The 24,408-nt window shown below is 31.7% G+C and overlaps 1 protein-coding gene across 1 annotated transcript; it reads right to left on the bottom strand.

Moving 5' to 3' along the window:
* Nucleotides 1-1,438: 1,438 nt before the first annotated feature.
* LOC145685552 (uncharacterized) lies at nucleotides 1,439-22,209 on the bottom strand. Its single transcript, XM_081757948.1, has 6 exons — nucleotides 22,183-22,209; nucleotides 18,660-18,740; nucleotides 16,218-16,397; nucleotides 6,277-6,357; nucleotides 5,375-5,395; nucleotides 1,439-1,678 (listed from the first exon to the last, which is right to left on the bottom strand). Exons 1-6 carry the CDS (start codon nucleotides 22,207-22,209, stop codon nucleotides 1,439-1,441), a joined length of 630 nt encoding a protein of 209 aa, XP_081614074.1.
* Nucleotides 22,210-24,408: the final 2,199 nt, after the last annotated feature.

The raw sequence follows: 24,408 nt of genomic DNA on the forward strand, positions 1-24,408 counted from the left end.
CTTATTGTGCTGAAAACCTGACCATTTACTTTTACGCCTTTCTCGTTTTTATCCAATAATTCTTTCATAGCCTCTTCTATATAGACGGTGAACAGGAGAGGTGAAAGTCCACATCCTTGCCTCACTCCTTTACTCATTCTTGCTTCCTTCTGATCTCTTCCTATAACAGCTTTCTGGTTCCTATAAAGTTGGTAAATTATTCTGCTGTCTCTGTAATCTACTCTCACCTTCTTCAAAGCTCTGAAAATGATATTCCAATCAACGTAGTCAAAAACTTTCTCTATATCTGCAAATGCTATCACATATGGTTTGCTTATTCTGATGTGCTGTTCCATGATCAACCGTAGATTCAGTATTGCTTCCCTTGTTCCTCATTTTCTCCTGAATCCAAACTGGTCCTCCAATAACCGTTCTTCGATCTTCCCCTCCATTTGTTGTGCGATAATGTTGCACAGTATTTTTGATGCATGGGAAAGGAAGCTTAACATTCTGTGTTCTTCGCATTCTCGTGCGCCTTTCCTCGCCGGAAAAGGTACCAATAAGTTTTTCTCGAAGTCTCTTTTTATTGTTCCCGAGATGTACATTTCATTAATAAGATTAAATAGTTTCATCTTGCTTGCGTACCTGCGTAAGAGAGAAAAATCTACTTAAACGCCGTGCGTGTTCATAGGATCACACTGTTAAGAAACCTGAAAAAGCATGCCCCAAATATTTTCAGATGAGTGAACTGTAATCTGTTACAACTTTTAACATCTCTAAAATATAATCAAGCACAAAATATTTTGAAAGGATAAAACATAAGTATATCTTTTCATACATATTGTGAGGACAATGCCGTTTTTATCGTATTTTTGGTGCATTGGGGATAACTGTGCCTCCAGATTGCTCTGAAGGCGCAATATGGAACTTGTTTTGTTTGAATAGTGTTACCAGAACCTTCTCCTAGTAGGCAACGCATATAATATAAAGAAACCACTGACAACAAGTTACACAAGACTTCTTTTGACAAATACTAACCGCTGTGTTCATATGGTCACGCACGGCGCTAATGGGTTAAAGTTAAGCTTTTCACGTTTCCGTCAGCCTATAACTCCAAATGAAGCATTTGGGCACCCACGTTACATCCACGTTACAACCACAGTATTCTATGTTGTTTGCCTTATCTCGGTGTCAGGAATCACCCCAAAAACGTTGTCGGTGTTGTTTTGAAACACCAGATTCGTGTCTTGAAAAACCTTTGCAAGACTTCATCCCTGCAGCCTACCGCAATCAAAAGTTGATTGATAGTTACAGACGAATGTAGTTTTTGATCGGTTATAAATTATTTAATGTACTGTAATACGAATTTTCTTTCAGCAAATAATAATTACATAATTGATGCTTATTACTTATTTTTGCTGAATTCCATTATTTTTACATGTTGGTAATTCTGTTTAAATTAACCAAGGATTCCATAATCTCCGACTCCAGCGTGAAGGTTGCCACCGACTCTCCTCACAATAGCATTGAATCCATTGACGTCATCAGCATTATATGTAACAATTCTTCTGCTGCCATCAGGTTCAATAAGGCTGTATTGTCCTCTGACAACTGGACCATCACGAACTTCAGTTTGTTGCTTGTTGTCTCCCGTGAGGCCATCACTCACTGCGTAACAAAACTGGTATCGTGGGTAAGCCTAAGAAAATTAAACGTTATGAATAATTGTATATTTTAGTTCTATTGTAAGTTTAAACTAGTTACTTCATATAAAAGTTGCGCTATTTTTTATTTATTTAACAATCACCAGATACAGCTCAGAGGCCATTTTACACTGGATATCCAACAACAACAATAATAATCGAAAGGATTTGGGAAGGTATCGGCCAGGGCCTGTTTAGTAGGTACCATCCCGGCATTTGCCTGGTAGGACTGAGGGAAACCCTGGAAAACCTCAGCCAGGATGGTCGGCAGCGGGATTCGAACCCGCGACCTCCCGAATGCGAAGCCAACGCTCTACCACTTGAGCTACTTCGCTCGGTAATGTATAATTATAATTATACATATATTGATAATTTAAGTTAAGGAAAGCTAATAAATTAAAGAAGAATAATGAAAGTTATTATTATTATTATTATTATTATTATTATTATTATTATTATTATTATTATTATTATTATTATTATTATTATTATTATTATTATTATTATTATTATTACAAGCCTGAAAAAATTGTTAAACTCATAGTCATATTTGATAGTTCTTTACCATTTAGTGAACACATTCAGAATGTATGTAACGAGTCGAATAAAACGAATGGTTATCTGCTTAACTAATATCTCTCTTTGTCAGCCAGAAGCATATATGCTTTTATAACCCTAGGAATACCAAGGTGGGTTTGGCTCGGAGGCCCACAAGTTATTTTTGTTACATTTCTAGTTCCATAAAAAAAATTAAAAAAAAAAAAGATATTCTCAACCTTGAAACCACTCATCATAAAAGGTACTTGCTTAGTTTTGATTTTTCATTTATAAAGAAAGAAAGTGCTGTGGCCATCAGAGGCCCCTCTCCTTGGTAGTACTAAGTGGCTATTCATCGCATATGCTAACTGTTAGATTCCAGTGTTTTGGTTATTTATTTTATTTTCCTTTGAAACGATTTTGGTATTACAACATGCAGGGCACTCTGAGCTATTGTTCTGGTGAAGTGTTGGCAACTGCACATTATAAAAATTTAGTATATACATTTTTTCTGATTCTTTTTTCGTACCTAATATTTCATTATTGAATTAGTTTATTAATTCAAACCTAGTAACACCTTATATAAAAATCATACACACACACACCATATATATAGTGATTGGGAAGAACTATGCGACTGGTATTATTAACTGTCTTTAATGATAGAATCTATAAGCAGCAGCCTGTAACACTGACTAAAGATGCATATTTCATACGAAATTGTGAGTTTGTTATTTTGTATCTGACTGTATGTGTGAAATTGCAACTGCATTGGAACAATGGCAGATCGTGTTGTTCGCCAAAATTCAATTGAGAATGAACTTAAAGAACTTTTAATGAATCTGACATAGAAGGTAGTGTACCCGAATATAGCCAAGTGGAAATAACCCTGTCAAATTTTGATGCAAAACACAGTGATTTTAACATTTTATTTGATAATGCAAATAGAACAATCGGAAACAAAGGTATGTTTATTGCAGTGAATTCCTTGTAATATTTATGATGTTGTAGTCGTGTTAGTTTACTAAGCTAACAGACAAGTTGTAGCTTGTTTGCTTACGTTTTACATGTTCATACCATAGGTGCAAAAACCGGACGTTGTGGTACTAGAAAAAATGAAACTTATGTTATGTTGACAACACTGCTTCTCTGGTGACATCCCCTATAGTGTCTAACGACCGTCCCTTACACTATATATCTTTTCGCGGAAACAAAATTTGAAAGAATTTCGCCATTTAAGGATAACCGGTATGGAATTATAAAAGATTAATCCGGATGTTATTGGAATACTGAAGTATGCCTCACTCTTCCCTATTCTACCCTACCTTACAACGCCACCATCAAAATACTTTCAGAAGCCGCCTTTGTAAACATACTACACTGTACTAAGTTCCTATTGATCTGTTTGATATTTTTCTACACAAACAAATAAAATATACAGGTCATAGTTACTGACATAAATATAAAACTGGTAACTTAAAGAATTACATAAATATAGTTGGCAACACTGTACTTAGAAATCTAGAAATATTAGAGAATAAAAATATATGATGTCTTAGACATCTCAAGTTCATATCAGACAAGATATATTATTTTCTGTGAGAAATAATGATCTTTATCTTGTGGACCTCAGGGAACCTCCGTTGGTGTTCCATGTAATCCAAAAATACCTTGGTGTTCCTAGGTATAAAGAATGTAGGTTAGATCCAATTTGGAATTATATTATTTAATTATATTGAACAGTTTAACACAAATAGTCAGAAAGAAAGGAGAAATTGTACAGGTTCATTTTATTTGAATTCTGTTTTAAATTAGGTTTGGATTTCTATTGTAAGACGATAGTATACTGGGGGAAATATTTTAAACTGGAATCACCTGAGAACAGAAAAAAGGAGCTTAATACAAACTTAGCGGAAGAGATACTAATGTTTACTGTTATGAATAGTATATTTAAAAAGAAAAGAACTTGTAGTTAAATAGTACAAAAATGGTAAAATGTATTATATAATGTTTCAATCAAACAATGGAAGACATGTTTTGATCTCAAGAGTCATATAAATTATAATCACTGTATATCTTGAAATTTCCCTTTATGTATCTTGTTTATTTTAGGAATGAATATGAACAATAAAACCTAACTTTAATTACAAAATATTTTTAATTCTCCCATTTCATATTTAATTGATATATTTTCTATCGTTTTCTGATTTGAGTTTATTACGTAGTATTATAATCGTATTAATGAATTATTAATGGAGGATTGATAATTCTCAAGGTGAAATTACTTAACACTAAACATCAATTCGGTTTCCATGCATAGTTATTTTTACAAGATACTATTTAAACTAGTATTATTGATGTTTGATATTTGATATTTGATGTCTGATATTTAAATAGTTTTTGAAAATATATATCTGAGAAGAAGGAAAATTCAAAATGATTTTATCTCTATAATTGAGTAGTTTGGAGAAACATATTTATATGTAACATTTTCTAGCTTTCAAGTAAACTGGAACAATTTTCATGTTTCCGCACAATTTGTCGAAATGCTAGATAATAAACAAGTTTCTCCGACCATCTGCAGAAATATTGCAGAAATTAAGCTACTTATATATTCTTCTATGTTTCAATCCCATCTAATTACACCTAACTAATATGTATCCCGGAGCCGGTGAGTTACAAATATTGAGTTTTATGTGTACGTATATGATGAACAAACCATGCAAATAGCTCTAATATATTAATAGAAGGGGAGTATTGGACACCAACAATTCCTAGTTGTTAGTTGCGTAATCTGTAGTAGATTTGAAATGAAAAAAGAAAATCTTTCGCTGAGAAAAAAACAGTTATTTAATTGGTTATCAAATATGGGCCACGTACACAATAGAAAATCCGCTAAACTTTCCAACTACACTATTATTGAAAGCAACGTAACAAGCTTTTCAAATCTCTAATATGCTTCCACACTTGTCCATTTATCTTGCCTGTTCTACGGTAAATTTTACAAAATCTGTCATATTGAAACTTGGAATGTACATTATTCTAGCATGTAGAAATAGCCTTTTTCATGAAGTTTAAATTCACAGAAAACATAGTGGTACAAGTAATAACATCCTATATATTCTGCAAGTTTCCAAATGCAGATAATAACATACCAAAACAGTTTTCAACTGAACCTATTTAAGAATTATTAAATTTATTTACAATATAACACATGTTTCCTTTATTTCTACCCGATTTCTTACGCTGCTTGTGGTTGAAGTCGGAAATGGATAAGGAAATAAAGTGGGCCACCGATTTCCGACTTCCAGTGACGTAACTAAGGGGGGACGGGGCTTGTGTCTCGGGCGCTGGATTGTAAGGCTGCAAAATTGGGCAAATATTGGTGGGGGAATGTTTTGGTTTCGTTCGTCAGATGGGTGCTAAGCTGAGTTCTTGTTCCGGCAACAACCAGCATATTTGCGTTGCTGCTAACTTTACAGTACTTTTTTTAATTGAAATGTGTAAGAATATTATTTTCGACGATAACACAAAATGTATTCGATTTTAACTGAATACAGTGTATTGTTTCTTTTGTGTACTGCCAATTACCCACAATCTTTCGGTTAAAATATATTAAGCATTACGGGCTGTTTTAACCGTCTTCTTGATTTAAAATACAAATTCTGCGATGTCTACCATAAGAATTGTATTCAATTTTGATTAAATATTACGGATTTTAGTGACGACTCTACGATGCACACCATCAGTAATTAAGGATTTATTTGTAATTAAAACTAAAGTTGTAATGGAAGTTTTACAAGGAGGATAATTGTCACTACCAGTAAGTAATCATTGCCCAGTCAATGTTTGCATAATTAAAGCATATGTAGTAGATGCATTGTCTCGAGTAGCTTTGCTTTAATCTTTTATAAGCTTACTTATTATTATTATCATCAATATCATTATATCTATTATAAAAGGGTTTAAGTGCTAAATATTTCATACTGAGTTTTACTTTCTTGTGGGAAAAAATTGGAACATATTTTGTGTATGCTATTAAAAAGTAATTTCTTACGTAATAGTCGACGCCACCTACTCCTCCGAGAACACCAACTGCATAAGCAGAGGACGCAAGGGCGACGAGAGCAAAAAATACCTGTAATGAAAAGGGGAAAAGGGGAAATAAACATATCAAGTATTTTACAGTCAAACCTAACTAAGTGAGAACGCTATGAATTGCCAAACTTACCCATTACAGAGATATTTCACTTTTCATGTTTATTACTTAGCAGGTTCAAATGGCTGATGTTTCTTTTACAGAGACAATGATAAAAAGCAAGAGTTCAATAATTGCAGTTCCTTAATTATCCAGGCCTCACTTATATAGTTTTAACTGTATTATGATAATATATAGACTAATCAATTTATTATATACATTACATAATTTTCTGTACTATACTATACATAGAATGAGGGCAAATGTAACCGAGAAAGAAAGCTCGTTCCTATACGAACTAACATGCAGGTCGTCCAGACAGTTGATTCAACTAAACGATACACTAGATTCGTTAGCAATACTGTATGGTAAAGAACTGTGCCACACTGACATTATATAGCAATACAATTGACAAGTTATTTTCTCACTAATTGGCAGAAGAATAGGTATATATGCTTTTTTTTTTAATGTAAGTTAGTATTAACTAATTATAATTCTTTGTACGATATTTTTCTAATACACTACTACTACTACTACTACTACTACTACTACTACTACTACTACTACTACTACTACTACTAATAATAATAATAATAATAATAATAATAATAATAATAATAATAATAATAATAATAATAATAATAATAATAACAATGTCTCCTCCTCCATTTAGGTCTAAGCCAACTTTTCGATTACCTCATATAGTCTTAAAAAATGAAACGAAATCTTTACGTTTTACAATCCATAGTTATGCCGGCTGGACCAAATGACATGGTGATGGTGAGAAATGAATGAAATAGTGGAATAAAGAAAGTAGGAGGAAACAAGAGAACTCCGAGTAAACCACGCACACGTCGTTTGTTTCCATAAAATTCACTTGGTGCGAAGTGGAATCGAACCAATGATCTCATATATAAGTGAATGTTGAGACACGGAGCCACCAAGGCCTGTCATTTAGTCTAAGTTCCACCAACTTCGAATTACCATAACTATTATACTATATGTCTTCTCGAGATATGAGAAAGATCCTTCTAAGATTTTTGTAAGCAAATCTTAAACCATTTTCATAAAATTTATTACTCTTGTTTACCCTTTATTTGAAATGATTATTAACATTCCTCTACATCTAATACGACGTTTCATATTGTAATGTTATATAAATGCTATTTTACTTTTATCCTTTAGGAAGACTTATCTCTGAAGAAATTAATAATATTCTTAGTTAGTGTAGTGTAAAAATCACATTTAATCCTTGGAAATAGTAAAAATCATGCGGTCAGAACACAAGGGAATCATGCCTTACTAACTAAGTTATGAAGGAAAGAAAGAAAGATTCTGTACGGAACGCTTATTTACATGAAGGTATACGTTTTTACGAAAGTTACTAGAGTTAAAAACGGTACGCACTGTATGAAAAGAACATGTGAGTAACCATTATGAAAATACGTATTGCGAAATGTTAATGATGCAACTTGGTACATATACAACATGTAAATACAAAACCTTTTTCCAGCAAAATAAGAACTGTAAACTATTATTGGTAATGAACAACATATAATTTAGTGGAACTTCATTTTAAGAAAGTCCTTATCTTTCCTCGAAATTTGCACATGAGATTTTACTCTCAATCATATCTTGTTCAACTTGAAGTAATCTATTGGGTGATGTCTGTCTTATATTTGGACAATAATTAAATTAAACAGAGGTTAAAGTTTTAGAGTTAACGATAGTTTTAACATATGTCCAATCTCATTACGTGGCATAGATTCTCCAGATCATCAGTTACCCGCGTTGTGAATTAATGTGTCCTTTTCCGTTAGCTTAAAAAATGCGAAAGAACTCTTATACATATCAGTGTATTAAACTCAATGAGATATATTTATTGCCATATGCTTCACTTTGAGATATCTTTTTCCTGTTAAACGGTACTAGAATGATTGTGACCACTCCTGAAGCCTGCAATCTACACTGGTAAAATAGTGAGAAAAGATACAGACAAAATTTCATAGGTGGGGGTTAAAGACCGGGTGGTGATTGGGTGGTGAAATTGGTAAATCTAGAACAAGCTTCACTATTCATCGCGATGAATATAATAGTTTATAATGTACAATAACTGAACTGAAACTTTGAAGCTCTAAAAGAAATTTCAATGATACAAAAAAAGAAAAAGAAAAACATTAAAAATGGAATATGTTGAAGAAAAAGCGTGTATTTGATTTCTTTGTTCAATAATGGCCCCATACAAAACTCAGTGCTTTACGGTTACAAAGCGCCAAATACACAGCTCAGGAATACAATATTATAAATAAGTAAATAGGGAGTAGAGAAAACACATTTCCAGTTTTAAAAAAAAGTAATTGGAACTTTTGAACATGCAAAACACTGTTAACTGCCATTCACTGGCAGAAAATATTTCTTTCACTTTCGTAATCAACTAAGCATCTGGATAAAGTTAAATCGTGTTTTAAATGACTTTACGTCAAGGTTTGAATGTTTAAATTTCACTCTAAAACAGCCAAAATATAAACTATTTTAATCGAAACTAGTTACTTACAACGAAACTGTTCATTTTTTGTAGGTTCACGATGCGTACCGCTGAATGTTCTACCATGATGGGTTCCTATCCTTTTATTATCAGACATACGGAAAGAAACTTCTGAAATACTACATACAAAGTGGAAGGAAATAATTGCTTAACATTTTGTTTACTGAAATAATTTACATTCATGATAAACACAAATCAATTTGACATATCTGCATTTTTAACATATAGTAGTAAGTGCAAACTAAAAAAAAAAAGAAAAAAGAAATGTATGGTTCAATGTCAGAAACGAAAGAAATCATGCTAGAAGAAATTCCTTAGTGATTTTTAAAAACATATGTTTGTAAGGAAAGTTGTTTCATTAAAAGTTTCATTCGTTAGTATTTTATACGAATGTTCAGAAAATGTAAAAAAAGAAATCAGTTTTTTAATAACCTATCGTGAATTACTAAGCAAAGTTGAGAAATGTGATAATTCAAATGTTACACCAGGTATTATATATAATATAGTTATTTAGCATGTAGTTCTAATTTTGTCTTGAACGAAACAATTTCTATAACATCGAACATGAAATTTACATATATATGTAATCAAATCCAAGCGCTTGCTCAATACGATAATACATATATGTGTTAGTAACAAGAATTATGTTATCTTAGATACTTGCTTCTAATATCCATACTTTTGTCAACGATGCACGAATCAACATCAACATTTGCAATCCATCTGCGGACGAATCTGGGTTTGAAACGGAATAAATACATAAATGTACACTTTTGAAGTACGTAAAATTTAGTGAGTTTGTTCTCAGGGCGTCAATTGTTTTTCTATTTATAAGAACTATCTTTGTAAAAGCAATACATTGTGTAATAAATTTTATTCGTCTTATTTATATCTCTTTACAAAATTAGTTTTTTATTTGATTTATCTGGATTTATTTTACGAGAGATGAACATATTCAGTCTGGAGACCTTAAGTCAGAATATTGGGATATATTTGTTGTACAACACTAAACTTCAGGACCAAGTATTAGGAAATACTTGTTAAATAGCACAAAACTTCCAGCTAGCATAAATTATTGCGAACTTCTACAAGCGTTTGCGTAGGAGTCATTCGACGTTGGAAACGCATTAGCAACATTAACTTTGGACCTGAATCAAAGAAACAAAGAAAGATTGACAGAAAGAAAAAAAAGAACAAGTAGAACACAATTGTTGATCCAAACTCACAAATTCTACTGAAGACATCCCCTGTTACCGAGAAAATTGTCCATTAATTTTCGTTTAGATCTGGCTAGAAATGAAGTATCAAATAAAATTCGCTCCGAGCGGATATGTCCTTTACCGTTCTGTTTGACAGTGGGCCACCTCCCCACTAAATTTCATTTAGATTTGGCCAGAGACTCATATACACACACATTCACAAATTATAAGTGACACCGTAAGTTGCTATATGAAATAATATGTAATGTATATATCGGGTGTTCTAAAAATGGCGCCCACGGACCACAGAGTATTATTTTACAAGTCAAAATAGAGCTATATATATATATATATATATATATATATATATATATATATATATATATATATATATATTTCGAATCCTCGTCTAGGGGCACAAATTGCACTATGTGACAAATTCGCAAATAAAGAACCATAGGTTAGATCTACCATTCTATCATATAGTTACATCAATTCTTTTCAGATGATAGCTGAAGTTGATATAGATTGTTACTAGCATCACTTTTTTTAGTGTAGCAATCGATTCAACTGCTTCTTGTATTTGTATAGTGTTGCTAATGGCTCCAAGTTAATCTGCAACATTGTAAAATTTTGATTCCCCATAGCGGCTGAAGGAGGAAGGAAGCCCAGGAGGGCATTCCATCGTGTAACAGTTTCACTTTATTTTGACCTGTAGAATAGTGCTCTGTAGCTCGTCGGAGCCATTTTTAGAACACCCCGTATATATATATATATATATATATATATATATATATATATATATATATATATATATATATATATATATATATATATATATATATATATATATATATATAACTTTCAGTGGTATACGGTTTGAAATTTGTTTGTTTATTCCAAATATAATACTTCAGTTGAAATATTCGATGCAATTACTACTTACAAGTATGCCACACTGTAATTAATATACTTATTACTGGAACGGACTTTGGCATTGACATAGAGGTTCTGTAATTAAATAATTATTTCCTTCCACATTCCAAGAATTATTGTGACTTTCTTTCCGCTCATCTAGTAGTATGATGGTAGTATATTGTTAATATTTCCACCTTACACAATCTTGTATCATGAAAAATAGAAGCCTTTTTTGGTAGCGTATTGCTTTATAGTGATTATTATCTTATAACTTACTTATTAGTTTCTGAAAATAGTTCTTAAATAAAAGACTGAATGCATGCTTATGTTGGTATTTTTAAATCGAGTATAATTTAGAATATTCTTTACTCAGCCTCATATATAGTTGTATAAAGTTACATATAAAACGTTTCCATCTTAGTCAACTCGTAAAAAAATACATTTAAGGCAAACCGAAAAATAACATTGAAATAATATATAAAATATCTCCAAATTGTCCAACATGTACGCAAAAACAAATGTTCTTGCTCAGGGATAAAAATTTCAGCACTAATGCTTGCATTTCTTTGTTATTCCAGTACACAGAAAGTGGCTTTTGTGGTGCACAGTCACTGTGTGTGAGCTTCCTCGGGATTCCTCGGTTGACCTACGCTTTCGTCGTTTCTTTAATATTATCCATCTCATTATCGGCATCTCATGATACATAATAAGTGTGGATAATCCTGGGACATTAAACTAAAAAAGAAACATATATGCACGGAAGATATTCATACATGTCATATTCGAGAATATATTACACTGTCACTTTACTCTGGAGCACATATCCCTTTCTGATTCACACTGTATTGAAATAGGTAACTATAGGGCAGAGTTGTATGTATTTAAATAAAAGCACAGGTATGTAAAATTTCGAGTTTCGTGTTCAGATTTCCAGAGTGTGATTCATTTTCATCTGTTATATAAAATTAGGCTATCTATTCTTTACTCGAAAATTTACAACAGAAATACATTTAAATTTTTATGCTGTGTGTACCAGAAGATTTTATATACTAGAATCTCCCCATTTTTGCATTATTTAAAACAACCTTATAACGGTGTTTATAGTAATTCAGTGAATTAAAGTTGGTTAAAAGCTATTATTTTTGTATCTGCTGTAAAAAAAAATTATCCCATAACTAATTTTATTGTTGCTATGATAAATGTTCAAATTTATATCGGTGTTCAAAGTTATAGATTGTAATTGAGTGATAATGTCAACGGGTAACTGACTGTTATAATTGTATTATCGAAATAAATTAATAAACAATTTTCATATCCAAGAAACGTGTTTATATATATAAAAAATGTTTTTAGAAGAAAGTGTTGAGGAGTTTGGTTTCATAAGTGTGTTTGGACATATACACTTATTTTTGTTTATAACAATTATCTAAAGCAGTAGTTTATGTAGAATTTCATCAAGAAATGGAAAATGTTTAAGGTCCCTAGTTTATATCATTTTAGTTATTTCTATTAATATAGTTAATATAATAAATGATTATTTTTGAATCAACGTGTAGTTAAAATGCTAAAAACCTTCTTCCATATGCCGCCGATCTAAGTAGTCATGATATTGCATTTTTGAAAGAGTAGACAAAGTAGTTTAAGTGTTGCTTGGAAATTATTTCAGACACCATTATTAAAGGTGATTATATTATTATTAATACGGGAAATATATAAATAGAAATTATTATTAAATTCACTTAGGTAAAAAGTGAGGTGTAGAACAATATAAACAATTCAAATACAATTAGAAGACAATGAAGGGGATCACACAAAACATACACTTATGATGAAGAAGGTTTCTTTTATAATGAAGAATAATAATATAAATGTTTACATGTGGATTTTTATGCAACATGAAAAGCTTAAAATATTTAAAGATTAAACATTAACGTTACCTGAAATGTATAATGATGTATGAATGGTATACACATAGCTCTCTAAAGTCGCCGCTATTCGTGAAGATTTTAACACATTGTCTCCGATAATAAATTCGGGTGAGATAGTCAGTCGAGTTTTCTATTGCGAAGAAACATAATTCAACTATTAATTTTTGTTGAGGAGTTATCGTGTTGAATGTTGCACTTAACTACACTGTAGAAGGTTAACTTAACTGATCGTAATAAAGCAGGGTATGAATGCGGCAAAGCGGCACGCGCTTATTTCTTGTCTATTTCAATCCAATTTGAAAATTTGGTCTAATTTCTTGTTGCTACAGGAATGATTTTGGAAAGATTTATGCATTTCTATAGAATTTACAAAATATACAGAGTGATTCTTTCAAAATTCACGGATTTCATTTGGGACTAGAATTTCTAACTGAAGGCCGATTTTCATGCGGTTTGTGTCAAATAATCAAGTAAGATCGGGAGATTTATGGGACTATGTTGACTTGTTTAAATTTATCCTGGGTAATATCGCCCATGCCTCAAGAAAAACAGCAAATATTCGATAGTGTACCTTGCAATTGGAAGGAGGTTTTGAATTTTTGAAGCGAAATTGCAGAATACAAATTAAGTGTTAGTGAGAATACAAAATAAGTGTTACCGGTAACACCCAAAAATCCCTTGTTGAATAGCTACAGTCGGTATCTTGCGACAAAAAACGGAGAGATTTCTTGGGCGACCTAAGGAGTCGATAAATTACATTTTGCACAAGAGCTGGCTACAGGCAAATTTGTTTCTAAATGACCTCGCGAAGCAACAACAAATTCCGTTTACCAAAAGCTTTTAATGATAAACTCATGTTGCTCCAAACAGTACACTATTTTCAATGTGTCCTAATTATACTCACACATCAGCACAGAATTGTACAGCGCAATTCCCAATACAATGGCCCAGTTTCCTATTTCTTATTCTTATTGACCTTGGCGAGGTTTCCACGTACGAAGAAAATGTAAATCTTAACACCGCACCGCACTTGATTCCAATTTTAAGGTACACTGCCGAATATTTTCTGAGGTGTGGCCGATATTATCCTGGATTTTCTTTTAAACCAGTAAACATGGTTCCATAAATCTCCCATTCTTCCTTGATCATTAGCCACAAACCGCATGAAAAGATTACTTCTGTTAGAAATTCTAGACCAAAATCAATCCGTGAGTTTTTAAAAAATCACCCCGTAGTTTATAGTATTGATAAAGAATTATTATTATTATTATTATTATTATTATTATTATTATTATTATTATTATTATTATTATTATTATTATTATTCGGAGCATGTCTTGAATTTTGTAGTACAATATACACTTAAACCCTCTGTTTATTATGCAATACAATGGAAAACAGGATCTCTCATCTTTTGTACCTGAGTTGAGATAATAAACATATTGTATGCGTTAATTGAAGTATCTACAGAGAACTAGTTACAAATGTACAGGATAATTAAAGCATACCGTAATGTAATTGTAAATAGTTATAGGTGGGTAAGACCTTGGTTTCTGCAAGTTCTAGCAATCATAGTTATTGCTTGACGATGGCTACTGTTTACAATTTTTGTTCCCAATGTATAATGAAGGCTTTACATTTTCTACAGTGTTGACAGTGAAAGAAATAAACATAAAAAAGTTACTTTGAAATGATTTCCAGAATTTTTAGGCAAATAGATAATAATGATATATGAAAGCAAAACTAAGCAGGATTGTAATATAAAGTATATTAAGTTAGGTATAATTAACATTGAACAATGCATTTTGAAAAATTGTAAATGTCAAGTAAACTAATATCTGTTTTAAGTAATCTTCATTTCTTATCCTTTATTTTATTTAATATTCCCTGTCATCGCTCTTGCGTTCTCTGCTTGAGCTGTTGTATCCCTGGCGGAGTTAGTGGTGTTGAGTTTACGTAAAAGAGACTTTGACCTTAATCTCTTTTCATTTGTATGTGTGTATGTATGAATATATATATATATATATATATATATATATATATATATATATATATATATATATATATAGAGAGAGAGAGAGAGAGAGAGAGAGAGATATGGTGGTAGATAGATCTTATAAGTTTTTCTTAATTTAAAAAATGAAATGAAATCTTAAATTTTACGTCCCACGATTATGCCGGTTAGGCTAAAGGAAACGGTGATGATGAAAGATGAGTGAAATGGTGGAATGAAGAAAGTTGGAGGAAGCAGGAGAATTCGAGAAAACCCACGAGCACGATGTTTGTCCACCAGAAATTCCACACATCGCGGACTGGGATCGAACAGGGACCCCAAGCACCGGAGGTAAACGCTCTACCACTGAGCCACCATTTTTCCTATTAATCTACACTATTAAATAAATGAGCTGCTTTGCCTTACACATCATCACCCAGGGTACACTATTATAAGTAAAAACATATGAAATTAGTTAGAAAAAATTGTTTTGTAGTGAAATTTTAAAATATAAAAAATGCCAGAGATAGACGATTATGATATTTTTCTGTCAAACTTATTACATCTCACGATTACCAAGTTGAGGAAATGCGGCATGCAAACTTTATACTTAAAGTAACTGAACGTATACTGATATTCCAATACTATTATGTAACATTATTGTTAGGGTTTTGAAAGCAGTTAGTAATTTTATCGGACAAAGTGTTAATTTTTAAAAAAGACAATTGAAGAGCGTAATTATGTTTACGTAGAATTATCGGTTGTGATGGATATGTAATGTTGATGAATTGAGTATACTGTGGTTGTAATATTGGTAATAGTTTTTGTGGAATTGTATATAGATGGAAAAAAAATATTGATTATTGAAGTTTGTGGAATTGTAAAGAAGTCTAGGTTCTTTAAATAAAAGGGACAGGTCTAGTATAAGAGGTTAACTGTCCAGAAAACAAGAATTAGTAGTGAAGAGTTTTTTTTTAAGTTCCTAACAATTATATAATTGTGTGATCTAAGAATGTGTAAAAACTATATGCCACAATACAATTCTGTTATTCGTCGTTGTAATTTGCTTTTATATTTCTGAAATAATAACAAGGTAATTAATGGCTAATATTTAATTTTACATTTGTCATGTTTACATTGTAAGTGCTAATGTAAATTTAACCAAGGATTCCATAGCCTCCGACTCCAGCGTGAAGATTGGCACCAACTCTTCTCACAATGGCATTAAAACCATTAATGTCATCAGCATTATATGTGACAATTCTTCTGCTGCCATCAGGTTCAATAAGGCTGTATTGTCCTCTGACAACTGGACCATCACGAACTTCGGTCTGTTGCTTGTTGTCTCCTGTGAGCTGGTCGCTCACTGCATATCCAAACTGGTACCGTGGGTAAGCCTAAAATGTATTTTAAAAAGCCAATAAGTATGTTACATATAATATTCTAACACAGGATGTTTAATAATTTAAACATTGTGAATTATGTAGCAGTATTAATACAGTTTTTCGAACCTCATCTAACTTTTAAGATTCCAAGTGACTATATAAAGTTAATCTTATGTATGGAGTTAGATACAAAGAAATTATATGGATTTACCTTGGTTTAAAGAGAACATTTATTACAATTGTATGTCTATGCTTTTGGTCACAATATTAAGAAATAAGTACATATTACTGTAATTTGATATTGATAGATATTTGTATCAATACAAGAGCTGAGGGTAGAGTAATGTATTTTTTGTGGCAAAATTACATTACGGAACTGGTTATTTTTTCTGAGTGATTGGTAGAAGGTTTTGCGGGAGAACGTTTTATTTCTTTTACATGACATATCTATTAACTCTTTAACCTTTCTTACATTTAAAAATGAAACGAAATCTTTGAGTTTTACGTCCCACGTTTTTTCCGGTTCGGCTAAAGGAGACGGTGATTATGATAAATGAATGAAATGGTGGAATGAAGAATGTGGGAGGAAACGGGAGAACGCCGAGGAAACCCACGAGCACGGTGTTTATCCACCACAAATTCCACGGCGCAAACTGGGATCGAACCAGGGACCCCAAGCACCGGAGGGGAACGGTCTACCACCGAGCCACCGTGCTCCCTCATTTTTTTCATTTAAGGTAGTAGTTTAGAGAGGACATGGTTTTCAGAAAGGGGACAATGGAGAAACCTGCAATGGACAAACGACAGATGCTTTCATAGGTACATTTATATCGACCATTCCCTTACTCTATGCATGCTTTAAAATATCTAACAAGGTTTGATTTATTGTGTAATATGCTTTTTGTATCTTTAAACCAGTTAAAAATAAGACTCCGGCTTTTAAAAATTAAAATATGAAACTTTCATTTTGTTCATCTAATGCCCATTTTATTAGAACTACCTTAATCACTTGAAGTTTGAAATTATACTTTTATATTACAAATATAAAATCGTTCTAATTTTAAAAGTGTGAAACACAGACAAGAATGTTTGCCCTGAATAGATAATTATAATTTAATATTAATAAACCCATGTATAATATTAGTGCTCCGTTTAACTTACTAACATGTCCTATTGAAGTTATTTGAGATACAACTGATTGATACATTGAAATTTGGCCCCAGATTCTGTAATAACTTTCTAAAAAGTGAAAGAAAAGTAATACTTTTCTGGTACGTTGGTTTTGAAAAGTTACAGTACCAGTGAATACTTGTGAAGTTCAAGTGTTAAAATTTATGATGTTGTATAATGTAATAAATATTGGATTAACAATCATATTTATGTAATTGAATGGCTGAAAGTACATAATGCATTAGTATTTAAAGCTTCTGAAGGCCTGGCAGTATAAAACTATGAATTTTCCAGTTCCTAAATCTTCAGTTCTCTGTTAAGCACTTGAACGTTGTGAGAAAGATAATATCCATCTCATCTAGTTCTCTACTGACATCAGTATGTTGTTAAGTATACAGTTGAAGATGTCAGAAATACTAAAAAAAAACAACGGTCGTACGAGTATATGAAATGGAATTTATAGGTTATAAATTGTCACAATTTGGTTAAAAAATAACATAACATGTCAAGCCAGTATATGATGTCAATTCAGAGATACTTTACAAAAATTAAGTCCATCAGCATTTAAACAAGAAAATTATTCGATGTCAAGTGATAGTTCAAAAATGCTTGAACAGTTCAATATTTTGAATTAAATTATTATTATTATTTCTATTATTTTATTATTATTATTATTATTATTATTATTATTATTATTATTATTATTATTATTATTATTATTATTATTATCAGTAATTTAGTAGTAGTAATAGTAGTAGAAGTAATAGTGGTATTAATATTTGGCTTTTCTTAGAGTTATCTCGTATGAGTTTTTCGCATTAGAATTTTTATGACCCCTTAAAGGAGTAAACCCCATACAGAGAATTCGTCAGAAATTAGAGCAGCTCTTAACGCTGAAATGTAAGAAATTATGCAAATAAGCCATTCATTTATATGGAAAAACTAATAACAATAATAAGGAATTTGCACTAGGAATTTGCAATAATTTAAAACCAAACATAACGTTATTACTTCAGTATTTGTGCACAATTCAAACTATTCTACAAAGAGCTTAATGTTAACAAAACATATTTCATTAAAACCAAATAATTTATGATTCCTTACGTAATAATCGAGGCCACCAACTCCTCCGAGGACACCAACTGCATAAGCAGATGATAGAAGAGCGATGAGGGCGAATATTACCTACAAATAATAATAGTAAAAACAAGTAAATCATATATTTTATAATTAAACAGAATCATATATTGAATGCAAGACACTTTGTTACCAAGTTACAATATATTATGTAACGCACTTCACGGCGTATTATCACACACGCAACGTGGAATATCCCACTTTCGGTTTACTGTCCCTTTCTTCTTTTGGCCGCCCAGCTACACTTTATTAAAGTTGTTAACTGAATTCAAATTCTGAGATTTCGTTTTACTTTTGTACAGTCAAAATTCAGTTAATTACAAAGAAATGTTTACACGTAATCTCGAAATAAAATACATTTTTTCTGATACCTTATTACTGTGGAATATGCCAATACAACTTCAAGGAAGAGTGATCTTGGCGAGACGAAACAAATTATTTCAAATTAAGCTTTAAGGACGAGAATAAATAATTATAATCTGCCACATTCTTCATATATATAATTCCATACTAAACGAGAAAGTTCTTTCACAACTACTTTTTGCATTCCCTTTAAATGGGTACACTCTACAGAACGCTTGCGAACACACTAGCAATAAAAGTTTAAGTCATATTTTAAGCAATGAAGAAAATTGTTCAAGGAAATAATAGACACTTGAAAAACTATTGTTAAGTTAAATTCTGAAAAGTCAACAAAATTTTACATAGCATTTTTTTAGAGAAATGATACCATAAATGAAACTCACAATCAACCAAATAAATATATTATATTGCATTTATTTACCTCAAAATTGTTTGTTACTTATCTTTCCAAATATATTTTCCTTCTTCCCAAGAATATTTTTCTCCAAGAAGTTCATAATAGCATTCAAGGTTTTCTGGTCGTATTTCTCAGGGAGTAGTATGCCTAATTTACTTAAATATCTTATGGTAAATATTTGTAACAATTCTGAGTATGAGATGAATACTAGGCTATGCTTATAAGGGAATTGCAAGATTCAATATATTTAAAGTGTCATCAACATCACATTTCACTCACACTTAACCACCTGGTTTCTAAAGATAGTCATTTCATGGAAAATGAACGACGCAGTGATTCGGATTGAAATAATAATACAATAATAAACAAATCAGATTGCAAAATTGATCATGCACAGTTTCGTTGATGATTAAGCTTTATTCGCCATTGAGGCATTTCAAAATGTTAAGAATGTTAAACCGTAAACTCTTTTACTCAGGTATTTGAGTCTCCATAATTTATAAAATACAAATATTGTATTTGTTCTCTAAGCTCAATGCGAAATTATTAATATCAAATCAAATGAAATGAACAATGTGAGAAAAATATAAGCGTTAATTTTTTAATCGTTGTTGTAGTAGATCCAAGATAAATTGTAGATTGTATTTACTAAATTAACACAATATGAATATCAGATTTATTTAAACAAATTCAATATTAGTCATGATAAGAAAAATGTGTGACTTGGCATATTTCGAGATAGAAACATTCAATGCTCTGTTGTCACTGCACTGTTATAATAAATAGAAATATTACAAACTACTAAACATTCTAAACTAAGCAAAATATTATAAAAAGCTCCAAAAGATTAAAATTGAAGAAAAAGTGATCCAATTAAGCAACGTAATAATGAAACATTAAGTTATGATTGAAGATAACTGAAAAATTATACTTACAACAAAAGTGTTCATTGTTCTGGATAGGCCGTTGTGTATTATTGAAATGTGATTTTACGGAGAGTTTCGTACTTTTTTATGTACAAAAGATCGGAAAGAAAGTCAAACTTTCTCAGCATGTGGAAGGAAATAATTAAGGCACCTCGAATCTGAATGTCATATTGAGTACAAATAGTTGTTTAGAATCTGCATTTTAAGAACCCTAATAGTATCAGTAATAATTTTATAAAATATTTTAATTAAGATATTTTCACTTGAATAAACATCACGGAAATTACTCGTATTGTACTTCAACAGAAATTATATTTAAGAACGATTTCATCACAGGATTAACATCGTTCTGATTGTCTTTGATTTCGATAATGATGAAATATCATTCCTCTGTTGCAAGAAGTTTGTGAAAAGCACTAAGGAAACAACAGCAATGAAATAATCGATTTTACATTACAGCTCAATTGTGTTAGCAAAGCCGCAAATATACGTGTGTAATATATCTTTAATTTTGTTTTGAGTAGCAAATTATATAAAAAGACAGCTTCTGAAATATTGGTCTATTTACATGTAGAATAGTGATTAATTAAAGCAATAATGCAAACCCAATGCATCCTTATAGATTATTAGACTAACAAAGAATGAGACAATTTCTTTATGAAGTACATTGAGAAATTCTCAGTTTTTTTTAGAGTTATTGAATAAGTTTCATTAAATTACACTTAATATAGTTCGTCATGTCATGAACTATGCACATCGCTGCTGTTCTTGTTGCTCACAAGTGAAATACTATTGCGAAATCCAGCCTGAAACTCATATAATCCTTGTGACCAATATGCTACTATTTATGGGAAACTTTTATATTTCTAATATCACGAAATGGAAAAAATAATTGAGAAAAATCATCAAAATAAGATATATATATATATATATATATATATATATATATATATATATATATATATATATATATATATATATATATATATATATCTTATTTCTTTACGAAAATGACGAAATATATGCACATCCGTATAGACAAATATATCATATCATTATGACTTAATTAAAAATACTTTCAATTTACAGGCAAAAAATATATACTTGTACACTCATGTTCAAAATTATTGTCGAATGTCTATAAATATGTTGTTGTAGGAATATAATTTGATAACAAATTCCCGGGTATTTCTTATAATGTTAGTATGTATGTAATCGGGAAAGACATGTACATGGGAAATTTCATATCAAAAGAGCTGTAAATAAGAACAATAGAACGAAAAAAAAACTTTCTTGTCTACTTAGCAACATTTTGTTTTACTCATTCTAATTTTCATATTTATATAATTTTTTCCTATGAGGTTTACCACAAATATATATTTCCAGATTATACACATAGTTTCAGTAATAAAGGTACCCTGCAAAATCATTATCGATTAATATTCTTACAAGAAGACAGTTATAGATATGCGACAATCACTTTGGAAATGAGTGTGAGTTTTAATTGAGAAATTTTCAGTATATATATATATATATATATATATATATATATATATATATATATATATATATATATATATATATATATATATATATATATTTATGTCAGTGTGGCCGATTATGTCTGTGACAAAGCGAAAAATTAGAAAATTATAAACTGTCACTTCATGTTCTGCCACCATTTTATACATTTAATACCGCTTAAGGATGTTAATCTCTGTAATTTGAAACACCATCCTTACATTAAAAATAAATATACAGTGCATCGCATATTGTTTCCTGTCTCCCTACACGCCGATAATACCTGACAAGATAATCGCAGTTCACGCATGCTCAATTTTTCTGTCACTAGTATTCAGCGTCGTAGCATGCTATTTTTTACAACTATATGTACAGGGTTGTTACGAACTGCTTGGTATAAAAGAAATGCTTATATACAGGGTGTTTCAAAACAACATCGACAGCATTTGGGAGGGGATTCCTGATACCAAGATAAGACGAAAAGTATAGACCAACCTTGGTGCACAAATGCTATCCTTTGGAGTTACAAGCTGCCGAAAACTTGAAAAAATAAAGTTTAAAGGTCCATAGCCCCAAAATTATGAGACCTACCGTAGTCGTATCAATACATCACTTAAAAGCTACTATGTACCCTATCCAAATATCCATGTTTCAGAATCCTACGGTAGTTCCGCAACATTTCTTAAGGAGGCAGTTGGTGAGTGTTTCAAATTATGTGACCGTAGCCAAACTCCTATAAAAATGTTTCGTGATTACCTTAGGATTCGAAGCATGTATTTTTGTATAGAGCACATACTAGTTCCTAAATGGAGTATTGACCCGACTGCGGTAGGTCCCATAATTTTGAAGCTATGGGCCTTTAAAGTCAATTTTTTATTCAAGTTTTCGACAGCCTATCACACCGAAAGGAAGCATTTGTGCACCCAGGTTGGTCTATACTTTTTGTCTTACCTTGGTGTCAGGAATGACCTCCCAAACGTTGTCGGTGCTCTTTTGAAACAATCTACATATATATATATATATATATATATAATTAACGATATTGCAGTGGAATAAATGTTAAGATCTTTGCGAAACGTTTTGTATCGTCATCCATGGATATACGGCCGCCATTATTGGCACACATCCAGCTGGGCTCCGCCGACACCCATATTCCTACAGCCTCAGACGAAATCCGTAAATTATATTCCGACTGGGGCCGTTAGGAATGTCATGGATCACTTCATTAACCTTAGATTTCAGGTTCTGTAGGTACTTTCGGTTTCCTGCATACGCGTGAGACTTAACGTGACCCTATAACCGAAAATAAGTGGGTGTCAAATCGGGAGACCTTGGCGTCAAGTGTTGTAGCCAATACACCAAATCCACCTACTAGGTAGCTCACAGTCAAGGAAGTTCCTGACCACTTGTGCAAAATGTGTGTTAGAAAGTGGTTCTCTGTCTTCCTGTTAGTTGATGCGATCCTTTATTTCCAATCTAACCTTTTCAGGTACAAGGAAATTTGTAAGCATTTGAAGCTATGTCTCCTTTGTCACAGTGTTTTTGTCGAAAAGAAAAGAGCCTATGATGAGGTGCATTAAAACGATACATTATAAATTCATTTTGCTCTGTCCCTTTAATGTGTTTCATATTCATGGGGGTTTAGTGTTTTGCAAATAAAATTGTGTTGTCTGCTTACGCTCCGTGAAACATGGAAAGTTTTCTGTCATCATTCCATCATTTCAGCATCAGTTCATAGAGCTCCAGTCTCCTGTCTTCTTCTTCTGTCAGTTTATGCACAGATTTAATCTTGCACGGTTTGGCCTTCAAATGTTTACGCATTATCTTGCGCGTTGACTGAGGGTTCCTCAACTCCTGCTATTGCAACGGAATCGACTTTCTTCGTCTTCTCTCCAGGATGTCGGCAACCTATCACAATGTTTAGGCTCACTGGCGACCGACTACTTCTTTGCATATCACAAACACCAGCGATAGCCAGTTCTTGATGTGTCAACTTTTTATACTCCTGACACAGCGATGTACTTTTTTGTACACTCGTTTGAAGTTTCACTGCACCAACACACGTGATTTCAGTTCTGAATACCATCACACCCTGTGCCTCATCTTTTAGCGTCGCCATTTTCATGACTTTTGTTGTCACCATCGTTGCCAACCTCATCATTTTGATAGTGTTACCAAACAAAATTTTAAAGATCATTGTTCAATTTTAAATGTATTTCACTTCAATATCATTATTTTATTTAAACAAAAAAGAGTATAAGCATTTGTTTTATATCAAATACATTATAACATCTCTATGTTAATATACAAAGCATTAAGGTGGAGTACGTTCTTGAGTTAATTTTATCAGCAACATTTGATTTCTTCTTGGAAACTTTGATGTACTGCATTATTTTGACTTTAAGCATTCCTATTTATTTTGAAATTAGCAAACAATTATCCTCGTAGAAGTATTGTAAGGATATTTAAAACCCATCATTAATCCGACTAATTCGATTTGACTTCAGGC

This window comes from Thermobia domestica, chromosome 5 (assembly GCF_964235325.1).
Source record: "Thermobia domestica chromosome 5, izTheDome1.hap1.1, whole genome shotgun sequence".
NCBI classification, from domain to species: domain Eukaryota; kingdom Metazoa; phylum Arthropoda; class Insecta; order Zygentoma; family Lepismatidae; genus Thermobia; species Thermobia domestica.